Below are 27,017 nucleotides of genomic sequence, written 5' to 3'. Positions count from 1 at the left end.
CCACAACATTTGTATTGCCATTTACAAATAGATTTAAATAAGGGAGGGGGATCGTTGCTATGACAACGATATACTAAGTTTCTTTAAACCTCTCAGCCAAAGCCTTTTAAGAGCCAATCAGATCTCTCCTTAAGGATAAGTGATGACAGCAGATATCCAGCAGTTTAGAGAAGACACTTCTCCGGCAGACACAGATGTTGCCTTGTGAGATGTTAAGACGGAATGGCAGGGTCCTTTCCGCATGACCGCTTCCACCAGCCTCGGCCTGCAGTGGCAATCTGGGAGCGAGCGTCACATTTTTTTCCCCCTGTGCGTGTTCGTTACAAGGCTTTCAGGATTCATTCACCACTTGTGGGCCCAAGGATTGTCAAAGTCACAAAGGATGCCGCCCGTCACCGTTATGCTGTAATAATTGTAATAATACTCATACTAAAGCGACATCAAATCAGTCCCCTGTATGAAATGGGAGCCTGTCAAATTACGACAGCTTGTTTCTGCTCCTACTGCGGGGATCTGAGGGGGCGCATCCTCCTCTTCTGTTGCAGTGATGCGCAGCCGTGCCGCATGACTCACAGCGGCAGAAATGGCACGGATGTAAACAGGGGGCGGGCTCATGTAGGCCTAACCTGTACGAGCCCAGCCAATGAGGTGCCGCGTCCCCCTGCCTCTGTTCCGATCCCGTTGTTTTCATTGGTCTTCCGCCGCGTCTCTACGGTGTAGCGGTGAGGGCCAGCTTCGCAATTACATCGCGGAAAAGAGGAGCAGGAGGGGGAGAAAAAAATATTAATCTGTCAAAGGCGAATTCGTGGTCGGCATGAGAGCGCTCTGACGCTCAACCGACCGTAACGAAACCCACAAGCGAGAGCAATTAATGCTGAGGCATTTCAGAGCCAGCCGATGCGCCGCCATAGCAGGTGGCGCTTGTGTAATCTTCCAGGGTCTTGCCACTTGTCTTTGCTGCCTGATCTGCGCGTCGTTTCAGCACTGGACAGCGACCGGGACCATCGGACACTGAATACATCGAGGGATTCCTGAGACGGGGTGAGCTTCCAGCCACATTATACCACTGGGTGGTATAATTGGTGGTCCAATGGCATATTTTCTTTTGACACGATTTTTAATGGAATATCACAATGTATCTGCAAGCAGCAAATAGGGCTTTGTTATGCATTAATTCAGCACGGTTTGTGTTTGATTCATGAAGCCTTGCACGCTGTGAGGACACGGAGCCTGTGGAGCTTCTGTCTCCAAATGTCCTTGAAAGTAAAGACATCGTGCAGCTCGCTGTGTGTGTGTGTGTGTGTGCTTGTGTGTGTTTGTTTCAGAAAGAGAGAAAGACAGAAATAGGGGTGTAGGTTATGGCGGTGGTAAACAACTGCGCAATTGTCTGTCCCTGTCTGTTCTGCTCCCCTCTCCCCCTGTCTCCGGCTTCCCTCTTGGTTTCTGACTCCCCCTATCCCGTCTACACAGTCGGTCCGACCCTCGCTTGGCTGGGTGCTATGCACGGGTAGATGACTTCACTACACCAACAAGCACCACGATAGTCCTGGACTAACATAGCAGCGCCACATCCCCCCCTCCCTACTCTGTCCATTTGCTGATCCCGAGTTCACCGTCTAAAGGCACCATGGGAAATCATGGCATGGAAGAGCTAATCCCGCTGGTCAACAAACTGCAGGATGCCTTCAGCTCCATCGGCCAGGCCTGCAACCTGGACCTGCCGCAGATCGCGGTGGTCGGCGGTCAGAGCGCAGGGAAGAGCTCCGTGCTTGAAAACTTTGTTGGCAGGTAAAATTGACCACCTGAAATAGAATAATCCCTTCTCCCGTTAACCTTGTGGATGACATAAGAGGCCTACGGAGCCAATCTGTCTGCAGAGTTCAAACCATCTTTCCCCTGTCTTAAGTCACAGTTGAAACACCTCTTGACAAGCACTTTCAGATAAGTTTTGTCATCCATTTTTTAAAAACACACAACTTAGTGTCCTGGCTACTAGAGCAGGGAAGCTTTATTTGGGTTACAGCAGCACCTTTGGGGATTTTGGCCCAATCAGCACAAGTGAAGAGCTAGAAATAATCATAGCTTCTCCATTAACCACAGAATGATGAGTCTTATACACTGTGTATATCAAAAAAGATTGCAGAAACACATGGCTGCTTGAAGCACATGCAGGAGGATGCATGTGCAGGAATCACAAAAAATAGCCTCAATCACAAACTTGATTTTTTTTGTTTTCTTTGCTAGATAAGCTTCAACCAACTGATCTGAGAAAAAAAATTGCCCTTGATCCACACTGACATTTATTTTTGCTGTTTTTTTCTGGCTAGTTTTGATGTATGACCCCTTCTTAAGACTAGAATTTAAGGTATTTGTGGCTGGTAGTGGCTTGATTTCTTAAATATAACTAAATGTTTCAGTCCATATGTATATCCAGATAGAAGCATTAATTTAGTCCTCCTCCTGCCCTCATTGAGTTGTGATGCTGAGTAATGGTCCATCTGTCCAGCAATGGCTCTGCACAGCGCTGAATGGAAAGTGAGGATCTGTCTTTTTCAAAGCTCATCCCACTTGAGGGCCCTCTAAGGGTCGATATATGTCAATAAGGTTTCTTGGACCAGACATCATGTATAAGAGGTATAGACTTTCGGGTGTGAAGCATGCACGCATGTGTATGCTTGTTGCCCCACTGGTATATTCATACTCACTGGTTGTATGTGTAACCCTCTAGAAAACATTCAAGTCATCGTTTTTAAATCAGAGAGCTCCTTGTCAGTGATGCAGCGCTTCAGCTTGACCTGCTGTTTATCAAGTCGGCTTGTTCTGTACCGTTAGAGCACTGGGATGTAGCAAAAGCAGCTGAGAGCTCTAGGGTTGCTATATTTTAAAATGGCCTCCATGTCACTTGATTTGAATTGGCTTTCAGCATTTTAAATAAATGACACTGAAAGCTCAGCAGCAGCTGGCATCATTGTGAAGGGTTTATTATAAGAAATAAAACCTTCAAGAGATTGTGATATCTACTATTCACTCTTTGATAAATGTTCAAATTTGCTGTGGTCTGACATGAGGACTTTTTATTGGCTTTCTTTTCTCAGGGACTTTCTGCCTCGTGGATCTGGTATTGTCACCCGCAGGCCCCTGGTACTGCAGCTTATCAGTGCTAACGCTGGTGGGTTCACACATATTACCCACCCACACATACCAGTATGGATACATTTGCACATGCTCATGCACACACACACAAATCCACACTCCCCCTCCTTTTTTTTCCAGTGGTGCTGTTTTTGGCTTGGCTTTTAATCTCTCCTGCACTGTCATTATTTCCCACTCAGCACAGCAATTTCTAATCTATGTTATATGTTCTTTATTCTCATCCTGCCAGAATGGGCTGAATTTCTCCACTGTAAAGGGAAAAAGTTTACAGACTTTGATGAAGTTCGACAAGAGATCGAAGCAGAGACTGATCGTGTCACAGGGGCCAACAAAGGCATATCGCCTGTCCCCATCAACCTACGGGTTTACTCCCCTCACGGTACAGAATTACTCAACTTTCCTCCTTTTACTGTCTAGTACACAGTAACATCTTTGTATTAAGTTGAATTGTATCAAATTGTCAGTCATCAGAAATATTTAGCAATTATGTTTTTTAAATTGAGTCTGCAGAAAAAAAGATGATAATTTGTAAGTGAAAGTGAAAAATGATTGAATTGCTGTCATTTTGAAAAGAGGAATCAATAGGGATTCTTCATATACTTTTTGTTTAATATAGCATATTAAATTAGGGCATATTGATCTCCTTACATTATTTGCTTTGTAAATCTAAATGCCTTCCTTCACAGCAGCCTAAAATAAAAACAAGCAAAATAATGGGTTTACTAATTTAGTTTAGGGTAATCAGTGATCTTCAGTCACTTGTGAAGCTCAATGAGAATAAAATTGTCAACGTTGGGTGGTGGTGGGTTTCTTTTCAAATTAGTCAATGTATTTTCTCATGTAAGACTGGTAGTATGAGCTGCATAGTTCTAAATGCTGATGCTAAATGCTGCCAATCTTACATAAAAAGGAAGCTGTCATTTTAATTTATTATTCTTTTTCCAATACAGTGATAAAGTATTCAAATAGATGTTATATCCATCCAAAATAACAGCATGTTAAACACTGCATAGACCTATTATGCACACTGTTGGAGAAGTATGTGTCCTACAAAATGTCCACAAGTTTTATTCAGTCCTGCACCTGCTGTTAGCTAGTTCCAACTTAGCTTTGATTTGAATTTTGCTCTAAGTGGAGATTAACTTATCAAAGAAGAAAATCATGTTTCAACAAACAAATATTTTTTTTACATCAGTCTTTGCTCTTATGAGATGTCTATACCAACTAACAGCTAACATTTGAGTAAACTGGCTAACAGCGCTAACTGACAACACTAGCTAGCTTGCTGAAAATGATCGTATTTTGATATGCTTGTATAGAAAAAAGAGGACCTGCTAGCCAATATACAGTTTATTAGTTTATTGTGACACTAAATAGAAATGATTCTTTATAATTATGTAAACCATGGAAATTTTGATGTTTTAATCTTCACAGTAATGTTATCTTTAATTTTGTTAGTTAATTAAGGTTGGCTAATCTACTATTTTCCTGCCATTCTTATTAGCATCAAGCAGTTAACTCTGAAACAAGCATAACACAAAATACCTATGTATGCAAATGTTTACTGTAATAGCTGAGTTTATTATGTATCCTTACCCCTGAAAACCTTTGAAATTGGAAACTGCAAATTTGCATGGTGCTATAAATATGATTCCCTGACTGCCCTGTTTAAATGTGAGACTCCAGAATTACACTGGGCCTCATTTTCATGGCGCCCAAATTTTCACTGGCTTTTCACTGGCTTACAAATCTGTGTCTAGAAAACATGGGAAGTTTTCTAGAATTCAAATTTAAATTCTATAAGTAAGTCATTTGTCAGCTATAAGAACAAAATTGATTATTTTTCAATAAATTAACTCTATTGTATTGAAAAATACTGGCTCAAATCTAAAATTATGGTGCCAGCAACACACTAAAAAAAGATGGGGCGGAGTCATGTTTACCGTTTTGTTATATCAGCCTTCCTTTTAACAAGATTTTTGAATTGTTAGGAAACTGAGAGTGCTAATTGTTGTTGCAGAATCTGTGTTCATTCTTGCTGAGTACAATGTCTATAATATCTGTTGTCCGTCGTAGTCTGATGGTCTAATATTCCTTTTCATTGTGGGAGCTGCCATAGTGATCCCATTATAATGATTGATTTATTCATTTATTTTGAACTGATTGATGATTCTCAGATTATGTTTGACACATAGTATCACAACCCAACCTTGCTTAGAAAGACAAAGCCTTTTGAGGATGCTCTTTAAAACACGTCATGTCACCCTCATCTGTCAACAATCAATCTGAAACAATAACCTTACAGAGCAGGGTTTCTTTAATATTCTACAAATTTTTCTACCTTTCTTTGCTTCTCTCCAAATTTTTGAAATATTTTTAAGTGTGCTGCTGGCATCAATTTCTCAATTATTTGAATGTTCTGAAAATTATACAATACAAGTTGGTCAGTGAAGACAATGGGAATAATTTCTGTGGATCTGATTCTGTTAAATATAGGTTCAAACAAACTGCCAAATTACAGATTCAAGTTAAATATTTTTGAAAACATAGTTTTTGTATTAATTTATATTAGGCTTCAATGGTGCACCCATCTGATTGATTAGCTGAAGCTATCTAGTTATATATTTTGAATGTGAATTGCATATTTGGCAGTTGGCTATTAAATAGCAGGCACAACTAATGATATCAGGAGAACTTTATAATGGCAGTCAAATTTGAGATGTTAGCTATGGGATCATTTCCAGGTTTATTTGTTAGCTTGAGAAAGATGGCCAAATATTCTAATTTTAAAGCATTTATTTCCCCAGCTTTACATGCAAAAGACTAACTTAGCTAAATGAATGTAAAGAAAATGTTTGCACTACTCCTTAAAAATAGGTCAGAGTAATGTCAGGTAAAGCAAGCTCATATGTTGCATTCCTGTGATTGTGCAGTGCTGAATCTGACTCTCATTGACCTGCCGGGGATCACTAAGGTGCCCGTTGGAGACCAGCCTGTGGATATTGAGCAACAGATTCGGGACATGATCATGCAGTTTATCACAAGAGAGAGCTGCTTGATCCTGGCAGTCACTCCGGCCAACACTGACCTGGCCAACTCCGATGCGCTGAAAATGTCGAAGGAGGTGGACCCCCAGGGTAAGGCAAGGGTATGGGGGTAAGCAAAGGATATTTGGAGTAAAGTAGGCTGTAGTAAGGATGTAAAAGATCAAAACTGGAGGAAATTAAACTTGGAAAAAGAGGCCTTGTGGTTGTTAGGCAAAACTCAACAAGGCATTGAGTGTCATCAGCTGTAGGCATAATACTGAGTGACTGACTTTGTGCTTTAACCTCTCTGAACGTGGAAGCAGATTTTCCCTGCAGGGTTCGATCGAGTGCCACGTTATTATTAGAAACAAAGGACATAGAGATGAGGGAAATAGAGGATAAGACTAAGGAAGGTGCAAATCAAATAATGAAAAAGTAAAAGAAATGAGAAAAAGGAAGAAGAAAAAGATCGGAGGATTAAGAAACAGAGGTGAGGATAAAATAATTCAGTAGGATGATTACATAGTGTAACAAAGAAGAAAGGACTCAACATAATGCCCTAGTTTTACTTGGGGCAAAGTTTCACCTTCAGAACAGAGAGGGGGTTGACTTAAGAGCAGGGGGGGCAAGTAACCTTGTAGGAGGGATGAATTATATCCAACAATTTTTTTAAGGAAATTTGAAGGAAAATAGGACAGACAGACAAAGGAGAAGTATTTTAAATCAGGAAGTTTTAAAAAAGACATATACAAATGTACCCTTTGTTCACTGGATGACACAATTTCTTTAAGTCCTAATCAAATGTCTGTATCACGCTTAGGTGAAAATATGACATGGATACAGTACAGCAATTTTCCTTTCAACAGTCTGATACTGAGCAGCCGGCTTTAGCTTTCCCGCAGGTTGTGCCTCTTCTAAGATCAGTGCGCTACCATGAAAATGTAGATTAGGTCACAATTACACTCGGTAACTCTTAATTACATTTACCCGCGCACTGGAAAGCACGAGGGTTGACCAAAGTACAAAACAGACATTTTCACCTAGCATGCTAATCACATACCCAAATTGATTCTCAAAGACTTAAATTCTTTACATCTGCAGTTTTGCCACAGACATCTGGTCTTTTATCCTCTTTTAGGTACAGTCTCATTATGAGTCATGTTTTGAACTGGTCCCGGTTTGCAAAACAATTAAATGTAAAGAGGTTGGCACAATATGTTTTTCTGCGAATTAATTGTATGTATTTGTATGCATACATGCAATTATATATGATATGCAGCAGATGTGCTGTGTATGTTCATTGTGAGAATTGTATTATTTTGCACTGTAATAGATACTGAAAGTATTCACCTTAAAAAAGATATTTCTGGGACATTTTAGGGGTTATCTCCTGTCAAAGTAATGTCTCTGAATGTCATCATCCTTCCTTATTCTACAACTTTTTGATGCCTTTTCAAGGTCTTAGAACTATTGGAGTGATCACCAAACTAGATTTGATGGACGAGGGGACAGACGCCCGAGATGTGCTTGAGAACAAACTGCTGCCGCTTCGAAGAGGTATGCATTATTTTTTATTGAGAGCAAGAAATGTCAGATTTTCTTTCACACTTGTGGTTCTGCTTTTTCTGATATCATTTCACTCAAATGCTCCTTCATGTTCTTATTCAAAATGCCCAATAACTCTGCTGTAATTTTATTCTCTTCTGCTGCATTCCTTTTTTTTTTTTTGTCTGCTCATGCGGCCTCCACCACTGCTTTTATCTTGGCTTCATCATGTGTCCCTGTCTGTTTGTTCCCAGGGTACATTGGAGTGGTGAATCGCAGCCAGAAGGACATTGATGGCAAGAAAGACATCAAGGCAGCTTTAGAAGCTGAGAGGAAGTTTTTTTTGTCCCACCCAGCATACAGGCACATGGCTGAGAAAATGGGCACCCCTCGCCTGCAGAAAGTGCTAAACCAGGTGATGACTGAGTTACTCCAAGTGCTTTCCCACAGTGCACTTTACATAATTAATAAGAGAGTGGCCTAGTTTCTTTTTTATTTTTGTTTCCATTGTATGGCCATAAGACTAAGGCTATCACTAGGTGGAAAACGCATTCACTCTTTCTAGTTCAGCTCCAAAAAATGTAGAATTCCACTCATTCCAGATTTTCACTGCATTGCTGTGGGATAAGTGCTGCATCACCTTTTATTACAGTGAAATATGCTGTCTTGATTTTCAAGTAATTGTAAAGCTAATCACTCAATCTATTCATTAATTACCCCATGTGATATTAACTGGCGTAATTTTGTTGTTTTTTTGTCTTCATAGCAACTGACCAACCACATCCGGGACACCCTGCCAGCTTTCCGCAGCAAGCTGCAGTCCCAGCTGTTGGCTCTGGACAAAGAGGCAGAGGAATACCGGGGATACCGGCCTGATGATCCGTCTCGCAAAACCAAGCAGCTGTTGCAGTCAGTATAACATTTTTCTCACAGCAGAAGTGTTTACATTTTGTGGACAGAAAATATACGAAGGGATTTTTTTCCTCTCTGCTTTCAAATCCCTCACTCCCTTTCGTATCAGCTTACAATTTGTAGCCTCAAAATCATTGCTGACTGTCTTTTATTGGTTTACCATTTGTATGACTATTGGGTTGCAGGATGGTTCAACAGTTCTCTGTGGACTTTGAGAAGAGAATCGAGGGCTCAGGGGACCAGGTGGACACAGTGGAGCTGTCTGGTGGAGCAAAAATCAACCGTGTCTTCCATGAACGTTTCCCCTTTGAACTTGTCAAGGTGATTCACCATTCATATGATAAAAGGACAGTGTAGAAAACAAGAGAGAGAAAATTGCCAAGTCAAAAAGCATTTGGACCTTGTTTTGCTTTGTTTGTTTGTTTTTTCATGATATTAGCACAGTGAACCTGTATTTCCAATGATACCCCATCAGAAAATTCTCATCTGTCAACCTGAGCTTCTAAAGAATCTCATGATGTATGTTTTATTCAACTCTTTCACCTTTTTTTAATATAAGAAAATAAAGCAGACATGAAGTCCATGTCCTCTGTTGTTCCTTTGGCCCAGAACTGTCAGCTTTATTCTCTCATGTTTCACATTTATGGTAGACTTTCACAGTAGACTCGGTAAAATAATTTTAAAAGATAATAATTAGACTTTTGCAGCCTGTTCCGTCTGTCGTCTTTATTTTCTCTTCTGTTTCCTCTTAACTCCACTTACACAATGCATTATCACTTCCCATATTTGCTCAATCACCAAATAGCTTTGCTCTTATCAATGCCTGTTCAAACAGCCTCTTTTCTTTTTTGTTCGACTCAGTTATCTATAATCATCGTGGTCTCTTGCTCTCTGTTTTTCTTCAGATGGAGTGTGACGAGAAGGAAATGCGCCGCGAGATCAGTTATGCTATCAAGAACATTCATGGTATCAGGTAGGGGTTTACCTACCTCTGCAGAGTATGTCACTGCCTAAAGTCTTTTAATTTGCTCCTACAATCCTCCTTTATAGTCCAACAGCCACATCTTGTGCCAGCGGTGGTGCGTGCCATTTTTCCCTAAACAAACCCTCAGTTCTGCCTATTATTTGATACCAGCCTCTCTGTGGTAGCAATCCACAGCCTGTGGCCAGAGGTGTTAATGTATGGTATGGTGAATATCATACATACATAAAACCAAAATAAAAACACAAAAATTTGGTTTGCCAACAACCAAAGTTTGGAAGATCATTTATGAACAAGGGTGACGCTTGCTTAGTTCTATTTATTATGATTGTTCTCAGTCCAGGCCACCTTTGGGTTTCTGTTCTGATTCAGCAGCTGTGAGCCACCACGACTAAAAATACTACCAGTGAAGCAAGACACCACATTTTTTTTAGCCTAAAATCATTCCAAAATAAAAGACATGACACCATTAAAAGCCCTGATAATCATCCAAAGCACATTTGAAGTCTAATCAAAACACAAATGAAAAAGAGCTACATATGCAGGATCTACTACAACAACATAAATTCATATCAGACTTTTTCAGGTGAAACTGTTTCCCTGACTTTCCTTGTCTTTCTTGTTCTCTTTGTCCAGAACTGGACTTTTTACCCCAGATATGGCATTCGAGGCCATTGTGAAGAAGCAGGTCATTAAGCTGAAGGAGCCTTGTGTCAAGTGTGTGGACATGGTCATCCAGGAGCTGATTAACACCGTACGCCAGTGCTCCAACAAGGTAACTTTGCTACTCATGGGCTTTATGGAGCTGCTATAATGTCAGCTTGATATATCAAGTTGACAACCTTTTGGCGCAGAGATGGGTTGAAGAAGAAATGTTGAAAATATAAGTTGTACTGATCGGCTGTGTGTTTTCAGCTGGAATGCTTCCCCAGGCTGCGCGAGGAAACAGAGAGAATCGTGACCTGTCATATCCGAGACAGAGAGAGTCGGGCCAAGGACCAGGTAACTGTCTGCATTTATCGACATGCATATTTGCTTATGGTGGAAGCTTTATGACATGTATATTCATCTGAGGATGCAAAGTGAAGCAAACTTTTCTCTGCAGGGAAAGATTTACATAAATATTTCTCATTTTAATGGCATAGATTACTAATAAGGTACCAATTAGCCTAATCATTTCTAAAGATACATAATCCCAACCCAGGAAAGTTACCAGGAAGTTGTTTACAACAGCGCAATTGATGCATAAATCCAAACTTTTCTTTTTTAAATAAAAACAAGTCCATGGAAATTCTTTAAAGGATCTTCAATGACCAACTTCATTGCATTTAGAAAATATAAACAAGCCTTGAATTTGATGCAACAACATACCCCCCCAAAAAGGTTGGGAGAGAAGCATACTTACCGTTTTGTTACATGATACTTCCTTTTAATTGCACTATTGAACCATTTGGGAACTGGGAATCGAAATTGTTGGAGTATTTCAAGAGGAATCGATGTTCCTGAAAAGAACATTTCAGCTGCTCTGTGGTTGTCTGATTCTCCTCTTCATGCATCATACATTTTCAGTAAGACATAGATCTGGACTGCAGGCAGGCCAGTCAAACACACACACACACACTGTGTCAATGGGGCCATGTTGTTTGAAGTTGTGCAGAATGACGTCGAGCATTGTCCTGCTGAAGTATCCACTTATGGAAAAAGACGTTGCCTTGCTTTCAGTCTATTTCTCTAAAGCGCCAATATTCAATTGAATTAAATTCAGTTTTATTTATATAGCGCCAAACTAAAACAAGGCACTTAAAGGGCCTCAAGGCACTTAAATAATATAGTCCAATTCAAGCCATTTGGAGTTCAATTCATTGCAATCATAATCCAATCAAATCCAATTAATTAATTTAAAAATTAATCCAATTAATACATACAGAGCCAATTCAAAAACAGTTTTCTAGGTAAAGAAACCAACAGATTGCACCAAAACTTCTCTTCAGTCCAATCCCCCTGTTATGTGCATGCATGAGGCGACTGTGGAGAGGAATGACTCCCTTTTAACAGGAAGAAACCTCTGGTGGCAGAACCAGACTCAGGAACGGTGGCCATCCGCCTCGACCAGCTGGGGTTTGAGAGGACAGAATATAAGGGAAAAACAAACACCGTTATAGATGAAGTCATTGTAGTGAGTGACTTTAATTTCTATGTAGATGTTGAAAATGACATCTTAAGTATTAAGTTTAATTCTATACTAAGTCAGCCATTACATGGACACTGATGCACCCCAATACCATCACAGACTCTGGCTGTCTGATAACAACCTGGATGGTCTTTCTTATCTTTGACACATAGAACCAGACCTCCCCAAAAGCAGCTGAAACATGGACTCATCTGACCACAGAGCAAATGTCTGTCTGTCCATCTGAGATAGGCTTGTGTCCAGAGAACCGGTGTGTCTGTGCAGAGTTGATATGTTGAGTGAAAATGGTTTTCCAAGGTACTTCTCCCATAGTATCGCCTGAAAGCTTGAAGGCCACACATTTCCAACAGTTTGTTTATATTTTCTAATTACAAAGAAGTTCATCAGTGAGGGCACTGAAAAGATTTTCTTTGGACCTGTGGCGGTTAAATAACGATTCAAATGGATAAACAACTTACAGACTTAGTTGTTTTTTTCTTCTTCACATTTTTATGTACCTCGAAGCTCCACATTAATGGAAATACAGCTACTGAAAGCCAGAATGGAAGATGGATACCACTCTCCTGCCAGTCTGTTAACAAGGATGCTACCATAAGCAGCTTGTTAGCTCCGCTTGGTACAAACTTAGAAAGTAGTTTGGGGTAAAAATGATTTGTTGTAGTTGAGTTGTTTTGTGTGTTGTTTCAGGTTCTCCTGCTGATTGACATCCAGCTTTCTTATATAAACACCAACCATGAGGACTTCATCGGCTTTGCTACGTAAAGATTCAATCTTTTTCGCCATGAAAAATTCTTTATTTCCTAACATGCCAGGTCATTAAAAGCAAACGCTTGTAAGATCCTGTCCTTATTTCCACTTTTTTTCTTCCCATCTCTCTGCCTCTCCTGCCACGTCTGCTCTGTTGTTTCGTTGCCTCAGCGCTCAGCAGAGGAGCAGTCAGGCTAGTAAGAGCCAGAGTTCGGCAGGAAATCAGGTGAGCATTTGCCACGTCTTTGTGTGTCACATACATAAGGTCAAGGAAATACTGCACACCCACACAGCAGCAAGATGGCCACTGCAGAGAAAATACAAAGCGCTGAAATGAAAGATCTGCAAAATACTCTCTTTCATTGCATTGCGCTATACGCATTTTAAACTCTTATGTTTTTTGATTTTCTGATTTCATTGTTATTTCTATAATTTCTCTTTTAGTCATGCATGCCGTAATGTTTGAACTGGGCACCAGGTGTGAACAGTGTATGTGTGTTTTTTTTTTTAATCCTTTTTGAGAATCACATTGGGTTCTATTACGTTTTGCCACCATCATTACTGGTGTTGTTGTTGAGACGTTTCCCTTTGTTTGAACCCTTCCTGTGTCATTAAGGTGCCACCTTGCATTTCATCCCCATCCCTTAGTGAGAATCTCAGCTGCCCTCTTAGGGGTGTCTGTTGGTGAGTATTGCTCATTGTGGGTTATGGTTTGCAATGTCATTTGTGCCTGCAGTTACACCTCTGCCCATTGAGTGGTGCTCTCCAGCACTGCTATGTAAAAACTGCCATTTGCCTATTTTCCACTCTGACAGCTCAAAAAATCCTAATTGACTGTGTAGGCTACTATTGGGCAGAAGCTTTTTCTTAAAGTTACACTTGAAAAATTTTCAAGTGCTACATGGTGTCTTAAAAACCCCACATTCCCTCCTGTTTCAGGCCTCCTCTCCTCCCGCATCAGGCCTGATTGTAAGAGTCTACTCTAACTGTTTACTCTCTAACACCGTCTCCACCCACATAGGCCTGCAGACTATAAGGGGTTGCCATCTTGACATAAAACATTAAACATCTAATTTTGTTTGCCAATTGAAATATAATCGGTGTGAAGAATACCAGTAGTTCTTACTCTGGCATATGCACCTATTGAGAGAAAGGCTTTGTAACGATTTGGGTAACCTCCTTAGTGAGTCTTAGCGGTCCAAGTCGAACCTAATTATCACCCGGCACTGTACCCACAGGCCTGCTTGTGTAGGGTTTGTACACCTAACACAAAGGACACACACATGCTTTGTGTGTTATCAGACACAGTGGTCACTAAACAAGCTTAACACGGGCATCTTCTTGTGAACACAATTCCTCGTATGAGACTGCACTCGCACACAGTCACGTGCTTTGCTCTGAGTGTGTCACAGACACAGGGACACACCTAACCCGACCACCACACACATTTCATCGCAGTTTGTGCTTTGAGGATTTGCTCAGATTGACTTCACATGATGCAGATTTAACCCTGTTTGGCGTTGATGTGCTGTTTTGAAGGCGGATGGGGTTTTCATGGCTTTTTATTACAATCCCAAATTGTAACATTTAGGAGGGTATGGTAAAAGGAAAACCTACATTTTCCTTGACTATTGTTTCCTTGCAGACAGTATAAATCCAAGATGTTTCGTGTTTTGTTTCATCAACTTAATTCAATTTGTTGATAAACGTCCATTTCAGCATCTCAGACCTGCAATGCATTTTTATAAAAATAGAAAAAGGTTGAAAACAATGAAGGTGACAAGACTAAACATGAAATATTTTCAGTTTATACTGTCTTATTATTCAAAGCCAAATTAAATGTAAGAACTGTTGCTTTAAAACAAATTATCTTTATTCCACCTATCCATCTTTTTCTAATTTGGGGTTGTAAAAACTTTACAGATAAAAAAGGTTCCGCCAGTCTTTTTTTGCATTTACTGTTTATATTTCATGCACTTATTCAGCCTTATCCTCCCCTCAGGTGATCCGCAAAGGCTGGCTGACCATCAACAACATCAGTATCATGAAAGGAGGAGCCAAGGAGTACTGGTTTGTGTTGACTGCTGAGAGCCTCTCCTGGTTCAAGGATGATGAGGTGAGTTTAAAGTGGCTGCACTTTTTTTTTTTTTTATGGCAAAAATAGTCCGGAGGCAATTATTTTCTGACTCTGCAGATCTCTAGTTTGAGTGCTTCAACATAGTAACCTTGAGTAACCTTGAGCTTCTCCACAATAACAGAAAAATGATAGCAGCACCTGGAATCTCAAATATCGTAATTTAGAATTTTGAAGGTTTGTTATCTTGTCCCCTTTTTCTGTTTTTCCTTCTTATTTCCTTCATGTTTGAGGCCTTAATCTTCAGATAGTTAGAGTTTTAGATGTTACCTAAAAGCCCATAGGAGATTACTTTAAATCTGTATATAACAAGACATGTTTTTTAAAATTATTTGGTCTTTTATCCTTAAGATAATCAAAATATGACAAAGAAATGGCAAAAAATAGTATTTTTTGTGTTTGATCTACTTACCTAAAAGGGTAGCGGTGGAGCCTGAGCCATCAGGATTACTTTCATTAACTTTTGACAATATAGTAAAAAAAAACAAAAAACTGACCAAATAGTTAAGCAGACTGGCGACCTGTCCAGGGTGTACCAGACCTCTCGCCCGATGATCGCTGGGATAGGCTCCAGCCCCCCCCCCGCGACCTGACCGACGGATTAAGCGGGTATAGAAAATGGGTGGATGGATGGTTAAGAAGGACGCAACTATTCGTCGCTTGGATGGGAAAGGTTATATTTCCACTGGAAACCCTTTGCCTAAGCCAAAGTCTCTGCTGCCAGCTGTTTGATTGGACACTGCATAAAAAGTGACATTTAGTTTCTCAAAGGAATTTGTATCAAAAATGACAACGAAAACTGTTTGAACAGGTCAATCAAAGTCTGTGATTACATTTAAAGTTATTATGTTTGAGGTGGGCTGCGCAGTGGTGTGGTGGTTAGCACCGTCACCTCACAGCAAGAGGGTTCCAGGTTCGATCCCTGCCTGGGGCCTTTCTGTGTGGAGTTTGCATGTTCTCCCCGTGTATTTGTGGGTTCTCTCAAAAACATGCATGTCAGGTTAATTGGTGACTCCAAATTGTCCGTAGGAGTGAGTGTGAGTGTGCATGGTTGTTTGTCTCTATGTGGCCCTGTGATGGACTGGCAACCTGTCCAGGGTGTACCCCGCCTTTCGCCCAATGACTGCTGGGATAGGCTCCAGCCCACCCGCTACCCGATTAATGGACTGTCGGTATAGAAAATGGATGGATGTTTGAGGTGACTGTTTGAGAGAAACGTACTGTATTATTCTATTTTAAAACCTACTAACATCTGTCTTTTGAGTGCAGTGGGAAAGTGTTTAATCGGAATTCAGTCCTCAAAGTCATCAAAGTAGTCGCGGGTTTTTATCGTCATCAGACAACAACACCAGCTAATTTTCTTTGAGGGTGCTGCGCTCATGGCTACAAGAGTGCGCTCAGATAATTTTCTCTTTGAAGAAACACAAGTTAACGAACTATAGCTTCATATGTACTTACTGAACTGGTTCTGGCAACATTTTAGCCTCTGGAACACAGATGGTAAACACATTACAATGGTAAAGGATTTAATCAGCTTCTTTTGGCGAGTACTCACGAAAAAATGTGTGAAATTTTTTTGTAAAAATGGCAACAGAGCCATGTTTATGCCTAATTTGCTTAACCCGGTGTGGTAAGGGGTTGAAAGGTAAAAATGAGACAGAGGAGCTGGCTAGTCTTCCATTATTAAAGGTTACTTAACTCTCAACTAACACGTGTTGAAAATAAATCAAGTAAAATTCACTAATAACAGCCTCCTACACAGAACAGATCCAGCAACTATGGTGCCAAATGAACTTACAGTAGACCATTAGGATTTCCTTAAATCAAAATTTTATTATTTTATCGACTACTTCATACAATAACATAAAAGACAGACGAACAACAAATTTTTGGTGTAGTAGTCAAAGCACACCATTTGCACCAAGAAGCCAGCATCAACAGGATGCAGCATTTGGTCCGTCCTGCTGGCGTATTTCGGCAGGCTGTCGTCTATCTGCCTGTCTGTGCCTGCTGTACAGGTTGGAGGATATTCTGCACAGCAAGTGTAGATAGGCAGACACACTGCAACTCCTTCAACTGTTTGGTGTTGTTGCTGCTTTGCTGTTTGCTTGTTGGACCTTTCTTAGTCGCCATGGCGCAGTTTCAAGACAGATACACAGAGGAGAGATTTCGAGCGAAAAGAGAAGCTGACAGAGACAAAAGCTGACTCTGCAGCCTTCATAATCAAACAGCTTTTTCTTATATGTGGTTCCAATTTAATGTGTGCGTCCTATTTTTGAGTGCATCATCACTATGATGAAGCAGTTTTCTGTATGAATCACATATGTGAGGAGCTTCAGTTATTCCGCCCTTCTTTTCCATTCAACTTCTCTTTTGTCTCTTCCCTCTCTTTCCCACCTCCTTCCACTGGGAGTTTAGGCATTCTCTTCTTCTTTGCAAATTTGGAACAGTCCCAGTCCCGACCAAATGTTCACTCACAGACACCCGAAAAAATATGAAAGCACACTCAGCCCTCAGACAGCACACGGGGCTGTACGCATTGAGTCCACAGATTGCCATTTGAGACGTTAGTGCAGTAATGTAGGAAATTATAGACTGCTGGCTTTGACTTGTATATTTCTGTTTTACACCCCTTGAACTTTCTATAGTCAAATACACATACACACACACACAGCTGTGCACCCTCCTCCCTCTCCTAATGTGGCTGGCAGTTACTTTGGAACTTCTCGCATTCTTGGCAGGAGAGTTTTTAATCCAAACATCAGCTTCCAGTATTTCAGTGGAGAGAAAACCTTCTATTAAATATCAATAACCCCCCTTTATCATCCTAACTAGCTGTGACTTCTTAGCACAGAGTCACTGCTTTGATCCTTTTAACTGTATTTGTAATTATCCATGAAAAAGCTACACATCCAACCTAAAACGACACAATGTTGATCTCAACTGAAAAGTGTCACTGAATTAATTGACCGGTTGCTGTACAACGTTGCTTGATTCTTTGAGTGTTTGTGCATTGGAGCTTTTAGTCCTGTTTTATTGCATCTACAGAATAATTCTCATACCAACTTTTAACAGTTATTTGACACTCTAGCAATCTAGCATACATCAGTGTCCTTTGCCTCCCAGCCTTTCAGTCCCAATCTGACCACCCACTGAAATAACTTCACTATGGGTGTCTCACTGTATTTTCAAACTCCACTTGATTGATTGGCCCTTCGTTCCTTTGGCCCGTGTTTGATGCTTTGCAGCCACATTTGCTCCTCCCCCCTTCCAGTGGACCACATCCTCATCAGAGCACTAGCAGTCTGCACACTTACTCATTCATGCTATAAATTATGTGAGCTCGCTGTTTCGTGAGTTAGGTTTAAATCCTACGCCATTTTGGCTCAATTTTTAAAAACTGAAACCCCGGGTTTCACAGCATATTGAAGTTAGTGTGGAAAACTGGTGACACATGTTTATTCCAAAAAGAATTGAAAAAAGGAAGCGGTGAATGTTAGAATGCATTTGTGACAAAATAAAGATGGTTACAGATCAAATACAGACAGGGTGAGATGGAAGCAACAGATGCACAAAAAATAAAAAGCATATCTGAGAACTGAAATGGCAACATAGAGACAGAGAGACACACACAGACAGAAAGACTGACAGAAGAGGATCCTTGCCCAGTCTAACCAATGTGCAGACTACTGTACACCAGTATGACAATGAACAGGTAGTCTGAACACTGGGTGGACGGAGCAGGAGTTAAGAGCCAGGCCTTGTGTGCAGTTTTCTGCCTTTCCAGATGCTTGTGGCTCTGTCGTCTGTGCCCTCCCTTTCGCCCCTCTCCATTTTGGCAGCACTGATCCCGAAAACCCATCAAAAAGTGCGATAGGCCTCATCCGTGTTTGCCGCTTTCCCCTTTGGTTTTGTGATGCGCCCCTCTTGGCGTGTTTATTTGTTTTGGTGGGCGTTTGATCTCTGGGTCCCCTCGCGGTCCGTTTTGGTCACGCCGGCCATGAAGAGTATCCAGCCTTGACGTGGCATATTCGCTCAGACGACTGGGACACACTGGCTGCACGTTCAGGGAGGGGATATTACAAAAAAGAGAGAAAGAGAGAGGCGGAGGGGGGGGCAAGGAGAGGAAGAGAGCGGAAGAGGGAGGGGACCCATGTGACCATATATGGGCTGTAGTGACCCCTTGGGGAATACAGCCTTGAAGGGTCTGCAGAGTTTACTTGTCCTCTCTTCTTCTTCTGTCCCCATCTCCTTCAATTCTTACCTGCAATTGTCAACCGGCACTTTCCAGACCGTCACACTTGATGTGGGCTTCCTTCTGTGAATCTTTTTGCAAATCCCCTTCAGTGTCTCTTCTTCTCGGTCTCTCCTCCTCCTTCTCCCGCCGTCTCTTTAACTTCTCCCTCCTTCCCTGCTTCTCTGTGTGCTGCTAAGCACTACCAGATGTTGAGTTTTAACGCCAGGCTGTCATTTAATCTCTCTCGCTCTCTCTCCCTCCTTCAAAAAAAAAAGAAAAAGCCAGGCAGGAAGTGGGCCCCTCTGGAATGGAAAGGGAAAATATTGAAATAATATTGAGGGGGTGGGATAAAAGAAAAAAGACAAAGGGAGTTAAGAAAGATAGGTCGGATGAAGTACAAACTGAAGGGTAATAGTCTGCCACAGGTCCTCCCTGAATCAGTTTGAGCCCGTGACTCAGTCACATCAACATTACATCTGCACAGCTCTATATCTGGACCTCCAGTGCCTTTAAGTGTCAGCGCTTTCCTTGTCATAACCCTAACCAGAGTTTCCTCTGCCTACCAGCGCTCCTCTGCAAAAAAATGCACCGTGAAGAACGACTGTGTCTTGACCCGCACTGTAATGACTTCCACATGTGCTCTCAATCTCCCTTTTTCCCTCTTTGCCTCAGCCTCCCCTTCTCCACCCACTCCCCCCTTACCGCCCACTCTCATTTCTTCCTCATTCCTCCTCTCTCCTCTTGCCCCCACACTCTTTCTGTGTACCCCCTCTTTAAAAACCTGATTTCACCTTTCTCTTACAAGCATCACATATTGCCATCTTTCACATAACAAATGACAAAGTAACAATAGAAAAGAATTCTTTTAGTTTTTGTACTAATTGCCATCTTTCTGCTGTTCTCGTTCACAGGAGAAAGAAAAGAAGTACATGCTACCCCTGGACAACCTGAAGGTCCGCGATGTGGAGAAAAGTTTCATGTCCAGCAAGCACATATTCTGCATCTTTAACACAGAGTCAAGGTCTGTGCCACAACATTCAAATCTCTACCTAAATTTGCAAATGATCAAAGAAACCAAGATGTCTGAGAGCTGTAGTGGTTGCGGGCCTGTGTGGTGTTGCAGAGGCTGAAACATGTTTCAGATTATGCGTCATGGGCAGTGTGTGTGCATGCATATATGCACAAATACAGACAGAATGCATCCTGCAAGAGGAAACCTACATTTTTATAAAAAACAGACATTAATTAGTACTTTATCACAGAGATTTAGAGGAAAATTGAGGTCTTCGATGGTCTTAATGTTGTAATAGTGGATGTGGATCACAATATAGAGAAAACAAACAACACATGGTCCCACCAAGACTGTAACTCATTTGTACCACAGTGAATCTGTGTAGAAATGTTAAATGTCATGCCTGAACTTTCAGTAATTGTTGCAATGTGTCCTGTAGCTTTCTTCATCCAGTTACCAGGATATCTTGCCTTGACGCATATAAAACGTTAAACAGGAAATTGGAAATATTTTTGTAATAGGATATGATGAAACATCATCCCATTTATTTAACAAAAACTAAGCCAAAATGAAGAAGCAGTGTGTGAAAAATGAAGTCCACTCTTATTGCCTCCATAGAAATAAAGAGCAGCAGGGTGGTACTTACGACTCAGCACAATACAATACTAAAGAAAAAACACATAAAAATAGATTAACAGTTTATCACATCACAGAATGAACCTTCTTCTGAACACATATCCACTCATATCTATCTACTATAACAACTCACAGAGACAGAAAATAAAAATAATTTTCAAATGCATCTGATTTAGCTGTGTGAGTTTGATCTCTTTTGTTTAATGCTTTTTATAACAATGGAGACCACTGTCTACATGTTTCACAATTACACATCATTAAACACAATGCTGAAATCAAATGTTATGTGATGCAACACCTTCCTCTTTAGTATTGAGTGCATGGGTTTTCAGCTGCTTGGTGATTTTCTATCACCTGTGCTCTGCTGTGTTTAGGAACGTTTACAAGGACAATCGCACTCTGGAGTTGGCCTGTGACTCTCAGGATGACGTTGACAGCTGGAAATCATCTCTGCTACGTGCTGGGGTGTATCCTGAGAAGACCACTACGGTCTGTGAACTAATTCATCCTCAGTTAAACATGATCAGCTCACAATTAGGACAGCTCTTCTGTCTGATCCTGTCGTTACCATCACTGTCTGGTTTTCACCTTTCAAACTTCTGCTTTTGTTTCCTCTAAAAAAACTTGTGAGAAATGTCCATGTACTGTTTGATATGAAGGTGGAAAAGTAATACACTTCCATAAGAGTCAGATATGCATGTCTGTATTTCATGATTACATTTAAAGAGAGCAGTGTCAAAATGCCAGCTCCATGTTACATATAACACATTGTAGAAAAACATTTTATTTAAAAAAAAAAATTATTACCTTTCTACCTCTATAGGTTGAGAGTGAGACCACCACCACCTCAGATAACTTCTCCATGGACCCTCAGCTTGAGCGTAAAGTGGAAACCATTCGTAACCTGGTGGACTCGTACATGGCTATTGTCAACAAATGCATCCGGGACCTCATTCCCAAGGCCATCATGCATCTGATGATCAATAATGTAAGAAAAAAGTGCATTGACAGACAAGTGGTGAAGACAGCTATCTCTGGTTTGTTACTTTTCCAATTAGGTTACCCACACCTTGTGAGCTTTTCTAGAACCATATGAAGGCAATGCTTGATTTTGGTCTCTTTTGAAATCCAACACTCATTCCTTCCCAGGAAAGAGTCGGAATCAGTCAGTGATTGGGTAACAGATGACACCCTGAAAGAAATGTTTCTCTTTCTTTTTTGTTTCATGTATTTTTGAAGAAAAAAAAAGGCCAGAAGATAACAGCATTTGTGAGGTATTAGCTGGAAAACGTGATCAGACCACAACCTGATACATTATAAACTGTTAGTCCAAATGTGATTATAATAGCACAAAAATGAATATTTTAAAACCTTTTCTTAAGCTATGTCCAGGCTCTCTGCCCCACACAGTCCACAGAAATGTTCTTATTTCCATCTGATATTTCCTCCATATATTTGTCATTGTCACAACTGATGTTCGTCTCAACTACATTTTGTACTTTAGATTTTGCTGTAAGTTTTGCTAGATTTTAACCTTTGAAACTCAAAAATACTTATCCTGAAGGCGGTTTATGTTTGGTATGCTGAGGCCTCACTGCAGCGACATTGCTTTACAGCAGGCTTTCCTCACTAGCCATTTAAAGTTACTAATTATAAAGGCAAAATCTAATTTTCAGAATTTGATTGACTGTATGATATACAGGATAAGCACTTTCTTACAACTCAGACTCTTACTGGCTACTGTAGCCTGTTGATGTGACATAGAAGCTCCTATAGTCTCAAGTGAGATGTCAATCAAAAAGTTATGATGGTGGCTATATTTTGAAATCACTGTTCTAGTAATTCTTATATGAAAACCAAACTTATAGGAGAGAATATGTGAAAGATTATGCACAGATGTTAGTTAACTGGAAATGATACAAGGGCAATACGTGGTAATACATTTATGAAAATAAAAGTTTGACAGAACTGGATTGCTAAAACCCTTGTCAATCCATCAATTGATTGTTGTTGGAATTTATTGTTCCTGCTGTGGTCATTGTATCGTAGGATGATCAGCATCAAACAAATCATAGGAGTCTTACTTTTCTAGTGGTATGTTGCAAGAGGAACTGCTTATACACAGCACTTGTGTGCACAGTAAAATTGTGCAGAAAGCAACTGACAATGTCAACATTTAAGGGGTAAAAGCCTTAAGTACATTTATAATAACAATACAGTTAATACTGATCATGTTACTGTGAAAAAAAATATGACATACAACCTCTTATCTCTTCTTCACTGTCAAAATGAGGATTAAATCTCCCTTCACCATTTGATCCTGCCACTAGGTGAAGGACTTCATCAATGCAGAGCTGTTGGCCAGCCTTTACTCTGCAGGCGACCAGAATGCCCTGATGGATGAGTCCCAGGAGCAGGCTCAGAGGAGGGATGAGGTGCTGAGGACCCACCAGGCCCTGAAAGAAGCCCTGGCCATCATCGGTGACATTTCCACCTCCACCATCACAGTCCCTGTGCCACCACCTGTTGACAGCTCCTGGGTGGGAGGATCCAGTGGTGGTCGCAGGTAATGTGAAAATGAATTAAAAATTAAATCAATTAAATTGCAGCATTTTATTTGACCAAAATCACTATTTTGTGCTCTCTCTTCCTTATGTATTGTTCTTCTACTACATCCTTTATCTTATTCAGGTCTCCTCCACCCAGCCCCACAGCCCCTAGGAGGATGTCTTCAGGCCAACGCCCAGCTCCACGAGGGGCCCCGCCACCACCAAACCGCCCAGGACCCCTGGGGCCCTTCAATAACAGTGCTGACAGCCCTCAGGCCCCCAGCCGCCCGAACAGGGCCCCTCCTAGCATCCCCAGGTGAGTATGCAGTCAATGCAGTTTACAATGAGAACATAATTTCCCTCAAAATTGATGGATTTTTTTGACTGAAATTTGGTAGTGACTAAAGAAAAAAGACAAAACATAGATTTTTATCAAGGCAGTTTTGTTGCACAATGACATAATTTGCATATTTATAAAATATAATCAAATTCTTATATGAATGCAATTGACAATAGCGGACTATTGCAGGAGAAAAATAAAGACCAATGGGCATAGCAGATAGAATAACAAAATACTGAGCCGCTGATGCTAGGAATGAAATCTGAGGAGCTCTCAACAAGTGCTCTTCATCTGCCATAAGATTAGGATTGATACTTTTTCCAAAACATTGCATGAAAGCTTTCAACATTAGGCAAGGTTTCTTGCTTTGGATAAAACATTCATACCTGTCCAGAAAAAGCAAATGGCTCACAAAAATGATCAAAGATAGACAATATGGACTTGAAATTGTTTAAAGTGCCTTTATTTTACGTAGCAATGCAAATTAAACCAGTGTATTATAACCAAAGAAGGTTCCCATCTGGGTCCTTGTCTGCTGTGGTTTGTTAAACAAGAGAACAGACCTGGTAAGGATATGAAAAAAGAGAAACTCCCCATAATCTTATAATAATCATAATAATCATAAGATATATGAGATAAGATGAGGAGGTATCTGTTTGGGACAAGGAGGTTGTTTCAGTAACATTTTTGGAAGCATTCATATTTGCTTTCTTTGTAAGAGTTAGAGGAAAAGATTGACACCACTGTCTGTACCACCAGCTGACTGTTAGCTTAGCTTAGCTTAGTACAATGGCCGTAAACCAGAGAGAGAATGCGACTCTTTTCAAAGATGAAAGATATATATATATATATATATAGCAGATATGAATGCTTCCAAAAATGTTACTATATTGAGCAATGCATGTTACAGTTTCATATTTAGTATATACAGACAATAGTGTTCTCATCTAACTTTTGACAAAAAAGCATTCTTCACTCTTGGTGATTCTTTTGAAATGTTGTGTGTGAGACACTGGGAATTATGCACCTTTTGAGAAAGATGTCACACATAATCAGGCTGCCACCTCTCATACGCTTAGCCTGAACCTCATTCTGACACCTTTTATTATGCCCTTTAGCAACGCATCCATTTTCTCTTGCAGTGAAAAACAAATTTAACAGTGATAATGTCTGACAGACTGACATTAGCTATATGTAAAGACGAGACAGAGCAGCACAACAAGGGCTTTGTGCATCAAAGAGATTTTTGGCCTAATCAGAAAGTGATAAATATCCACAAATCTATTATAATTTATTCCCAAGATATTCAGGGTACTCTAGTCAGTCACTCCCCTGCAGCGTCTGCCATTCTCCTCCTACACTATTTGCTGCCAAGGCTTGCAGGAGTGTATGGGAGTTGCTATAACAGAGGGATTTTATTTTTATTTCTTACTTTTTCATTTCATTCATTCAAATTGGTGATATGTTTTTGCTGTTATCAGACTTTGAACCAATTGTGTATTGATACCGTGACTCTGGTTAAATGCTATTTTGATCATGGACTTGTAGCCTTCAAAATCTAGCCATTTTAGGTTGCATAAGATGTTTATAAAATAGCTGAAAATGTGAAAAAACCTTGAATTTAATATTAATTTCCCATCTTATTTACTGTTGTTGAAGGTTTTCAAAGCACCTTACACCTAATTGGTTTAGACTTGTGCAGGTTACTGTTCCTTGTTCAATAAAAACAGCTGTTGAACTTGTTTAAATAGTAAAGATTAATTTCCTCAGTTCTCTTCTTTTTGTTTTCAATGTTCTATCCTTCGTGCTCTGTGACACCCTTCATCACATCATTACTGGTTTCTCTCCACAGCCGGCGACCACCTCCATCACCTACAAGACAAGCCCCATAATCACCTTATGGGGTGCCTCATACTCTTGTCTCCTTCCCTCATACACTCCGTCCCTCCTCTCTTAGCCATGGCTCTGCTGTCCTGGTCTTTCCTTCGTGCAGACACAGAAGTCTTTGACCCCTTTGAAACTAAATTATCTGCCAGGTGACAACATCCATATATCTATGTACAGTATGGTACTTGTCTTGTGGTGTATGTGTTTGTGCGCTTGTTGCTCGCCTGTGATCCAGGTTTGCTTAGCAGGTCCACTACCCAGTATCAATCCCCTGGAACCTCTCCACCAAACCTCCCCCTAGTCAGCCACTACCCCCTACCCTTGCTTCTATTTGAAAATACGCTCAACGGTCATACTGCCCGACTCATTCCAAAATGCAGCATGGCACATACGCTGCTCTTATTGCATGGGAGTGCGTGGATGTAGAGTGTGTGTGCCTGTTTTGTGTGTATGTATATGAGGGACAGACTAACTTGCCTAAATGTAGGCTGAGTTTGATTTAGTATTGTATTAATTTATTGTATAATACCCCCCCACCCCCCACCTAGGTGTTAAATATCAGCTTGACGTTCTCTTAGGAACTGAAGTTGTATTTTAGTATAAGTGTGTATATGCGTTTTCAGTGTGAATAATACTTTGTATGTGTGTGTGTGTGTGTGAGGGTACATGTGGGTATGTGAGGACACGTGGGCATGTGTTGTCTGCACGTTTGTTGGCGTTTCAGTTCTATTTGTTTTCATGGTCAAAGCTGTTAATGATGAATCCTAAAACTCCCCTGGGGGTAAATTTACTGTTTGACTTTTGTGAGTTGTTCCCGTGTTGTAGTAGCAGTCATACACACATAGCAAGGCTGAGGAGCACCTTCAGTATTCTCTATATTGAAAAGACAGCCTCAATAATACATCTAAACTTGTCATAGGTGTTCACCTGTGCTGTAACGATGGTCAAATTGTGACCCTTATGGCCTTAAGCTCTGATTCAGATGCTGACTGGTGAGATGGATGGAACTGCAGTTTGTACTTGGTAAAAAATAGTAAAGAAGACTTGTTATTTGATCTGGCTGAGCACAAGCTCCTCCATTATGTGGACAATGAAATGCTTTAACATGTTTCCGTTTAGCCTTTTTCTCAGGTCTGTCCCATGCAACTCCATGTACATTACAAACCTCCACTCCTCTTTTTTGCTCACTTTTAGTCTCTTCTTTCCTCACCAACAAAACACCAAAGCCAGTCTGTCAGCATTTGCATCAGAGCTTTAGGTTTTATTGTCAATGTTCAAGTGCTTCTCTGTCCGTTTGTTATTGTGTATGTGGGCCTAAACTGTGTTCTGATGTATATAGGTAATGATAAGGAGATACTGTACCTGTGGACTAAGAAGACCTCATCAAGAATCCTAGCGCTTTAATCGTTCTCTATGTCTCTATTCACTATATGCTCTCCTCTCTCTAATTTAAACTGCCTTACTGGCATGAATTACAATTCTTTATTGCCAAAGTTAAATACAGAAAGAGAATGGCTAAGTTAAAAAATAAAGAAAAAATCAGCTGAAGATCAGCAACAAAGTGGTTCTATGTTTAACAGAGGGCATAATGTTAAATCGGGGGAAATGCATCAGTTGTTACTTTCTGTGTCTATATTGCTCCTCAATAAACTTCCTCATAATGGCA

General features: G+C 40.6%; 1 protein-coding gene across 1 annotated transcript; it reads left to right on the top strand.

The window, feature by feature from the left end:
* Nucleotides 1–711: 711 nt before the first annotated feature.
* On the top strand, nucleotides 712–27,017 carry LOC140268755 (dynamin-2-like). Its single transcript, XM_072363731.1, has 21 exons — nucleotides 712–1,041; nucleotides 1,471–1,788; nucleotides 3,096–3,169; nucleotides 3,383–3,532; nucleotides 6,087–6,290; nucleotides 7,638–7,736; nucleotides 7,979–8,139; nucleotides 8,491–8,633; nucleotides 8,822–8,957; nucleotides 9,542–9,609; nucleotides 10,255–10,393; nucleotides 10,534–10,620; nucleotides 12,497–12,567; nucleotides 12,728–12,782; nucleotides 14,559–14,672; nucleotides 19,839–19,948; nucleotides 20,950–21,064; nucleotides 21,399–21,563; nucleotides 22,906–23,141; nucleotides 23,267–23,440; nucleotides 25,317–27,017. Exons 2-21 carry the CDS (start codon nucleotides 1,628–1,630, stop codon nucleotides 25,354–25,356), a joined length of 2,502 nt encoding a protein of 833 aa, XP_072219832.1. The 5' UTR covers nucleotides 712–1,041; nucleotides 1,471–1,627; the 3' UTR covers nucleotides 25,357–27,017.

Source organism: Leuresthes tenuis, unplaced genomic scaffold, assembly GCF_036924035.1.
Source record: "Leuresthes tenuis unplaced genomic scaffold, fLeuTen1.0.hap1 SCAF_14, whole genome shotgun sequence".
Lineage (NCBI taxonomy): Eukaryota > Metazoa > Chordata > Actinopteri > Atheriniformes > Atherinopsidae > Leuresthes > Leuresthes tenuis.
The sequence above is the reverse complement of the archived record's forward strand: the minus strand, read 5'-3'. Positions and strand labels throughout refer to the sequence as shown.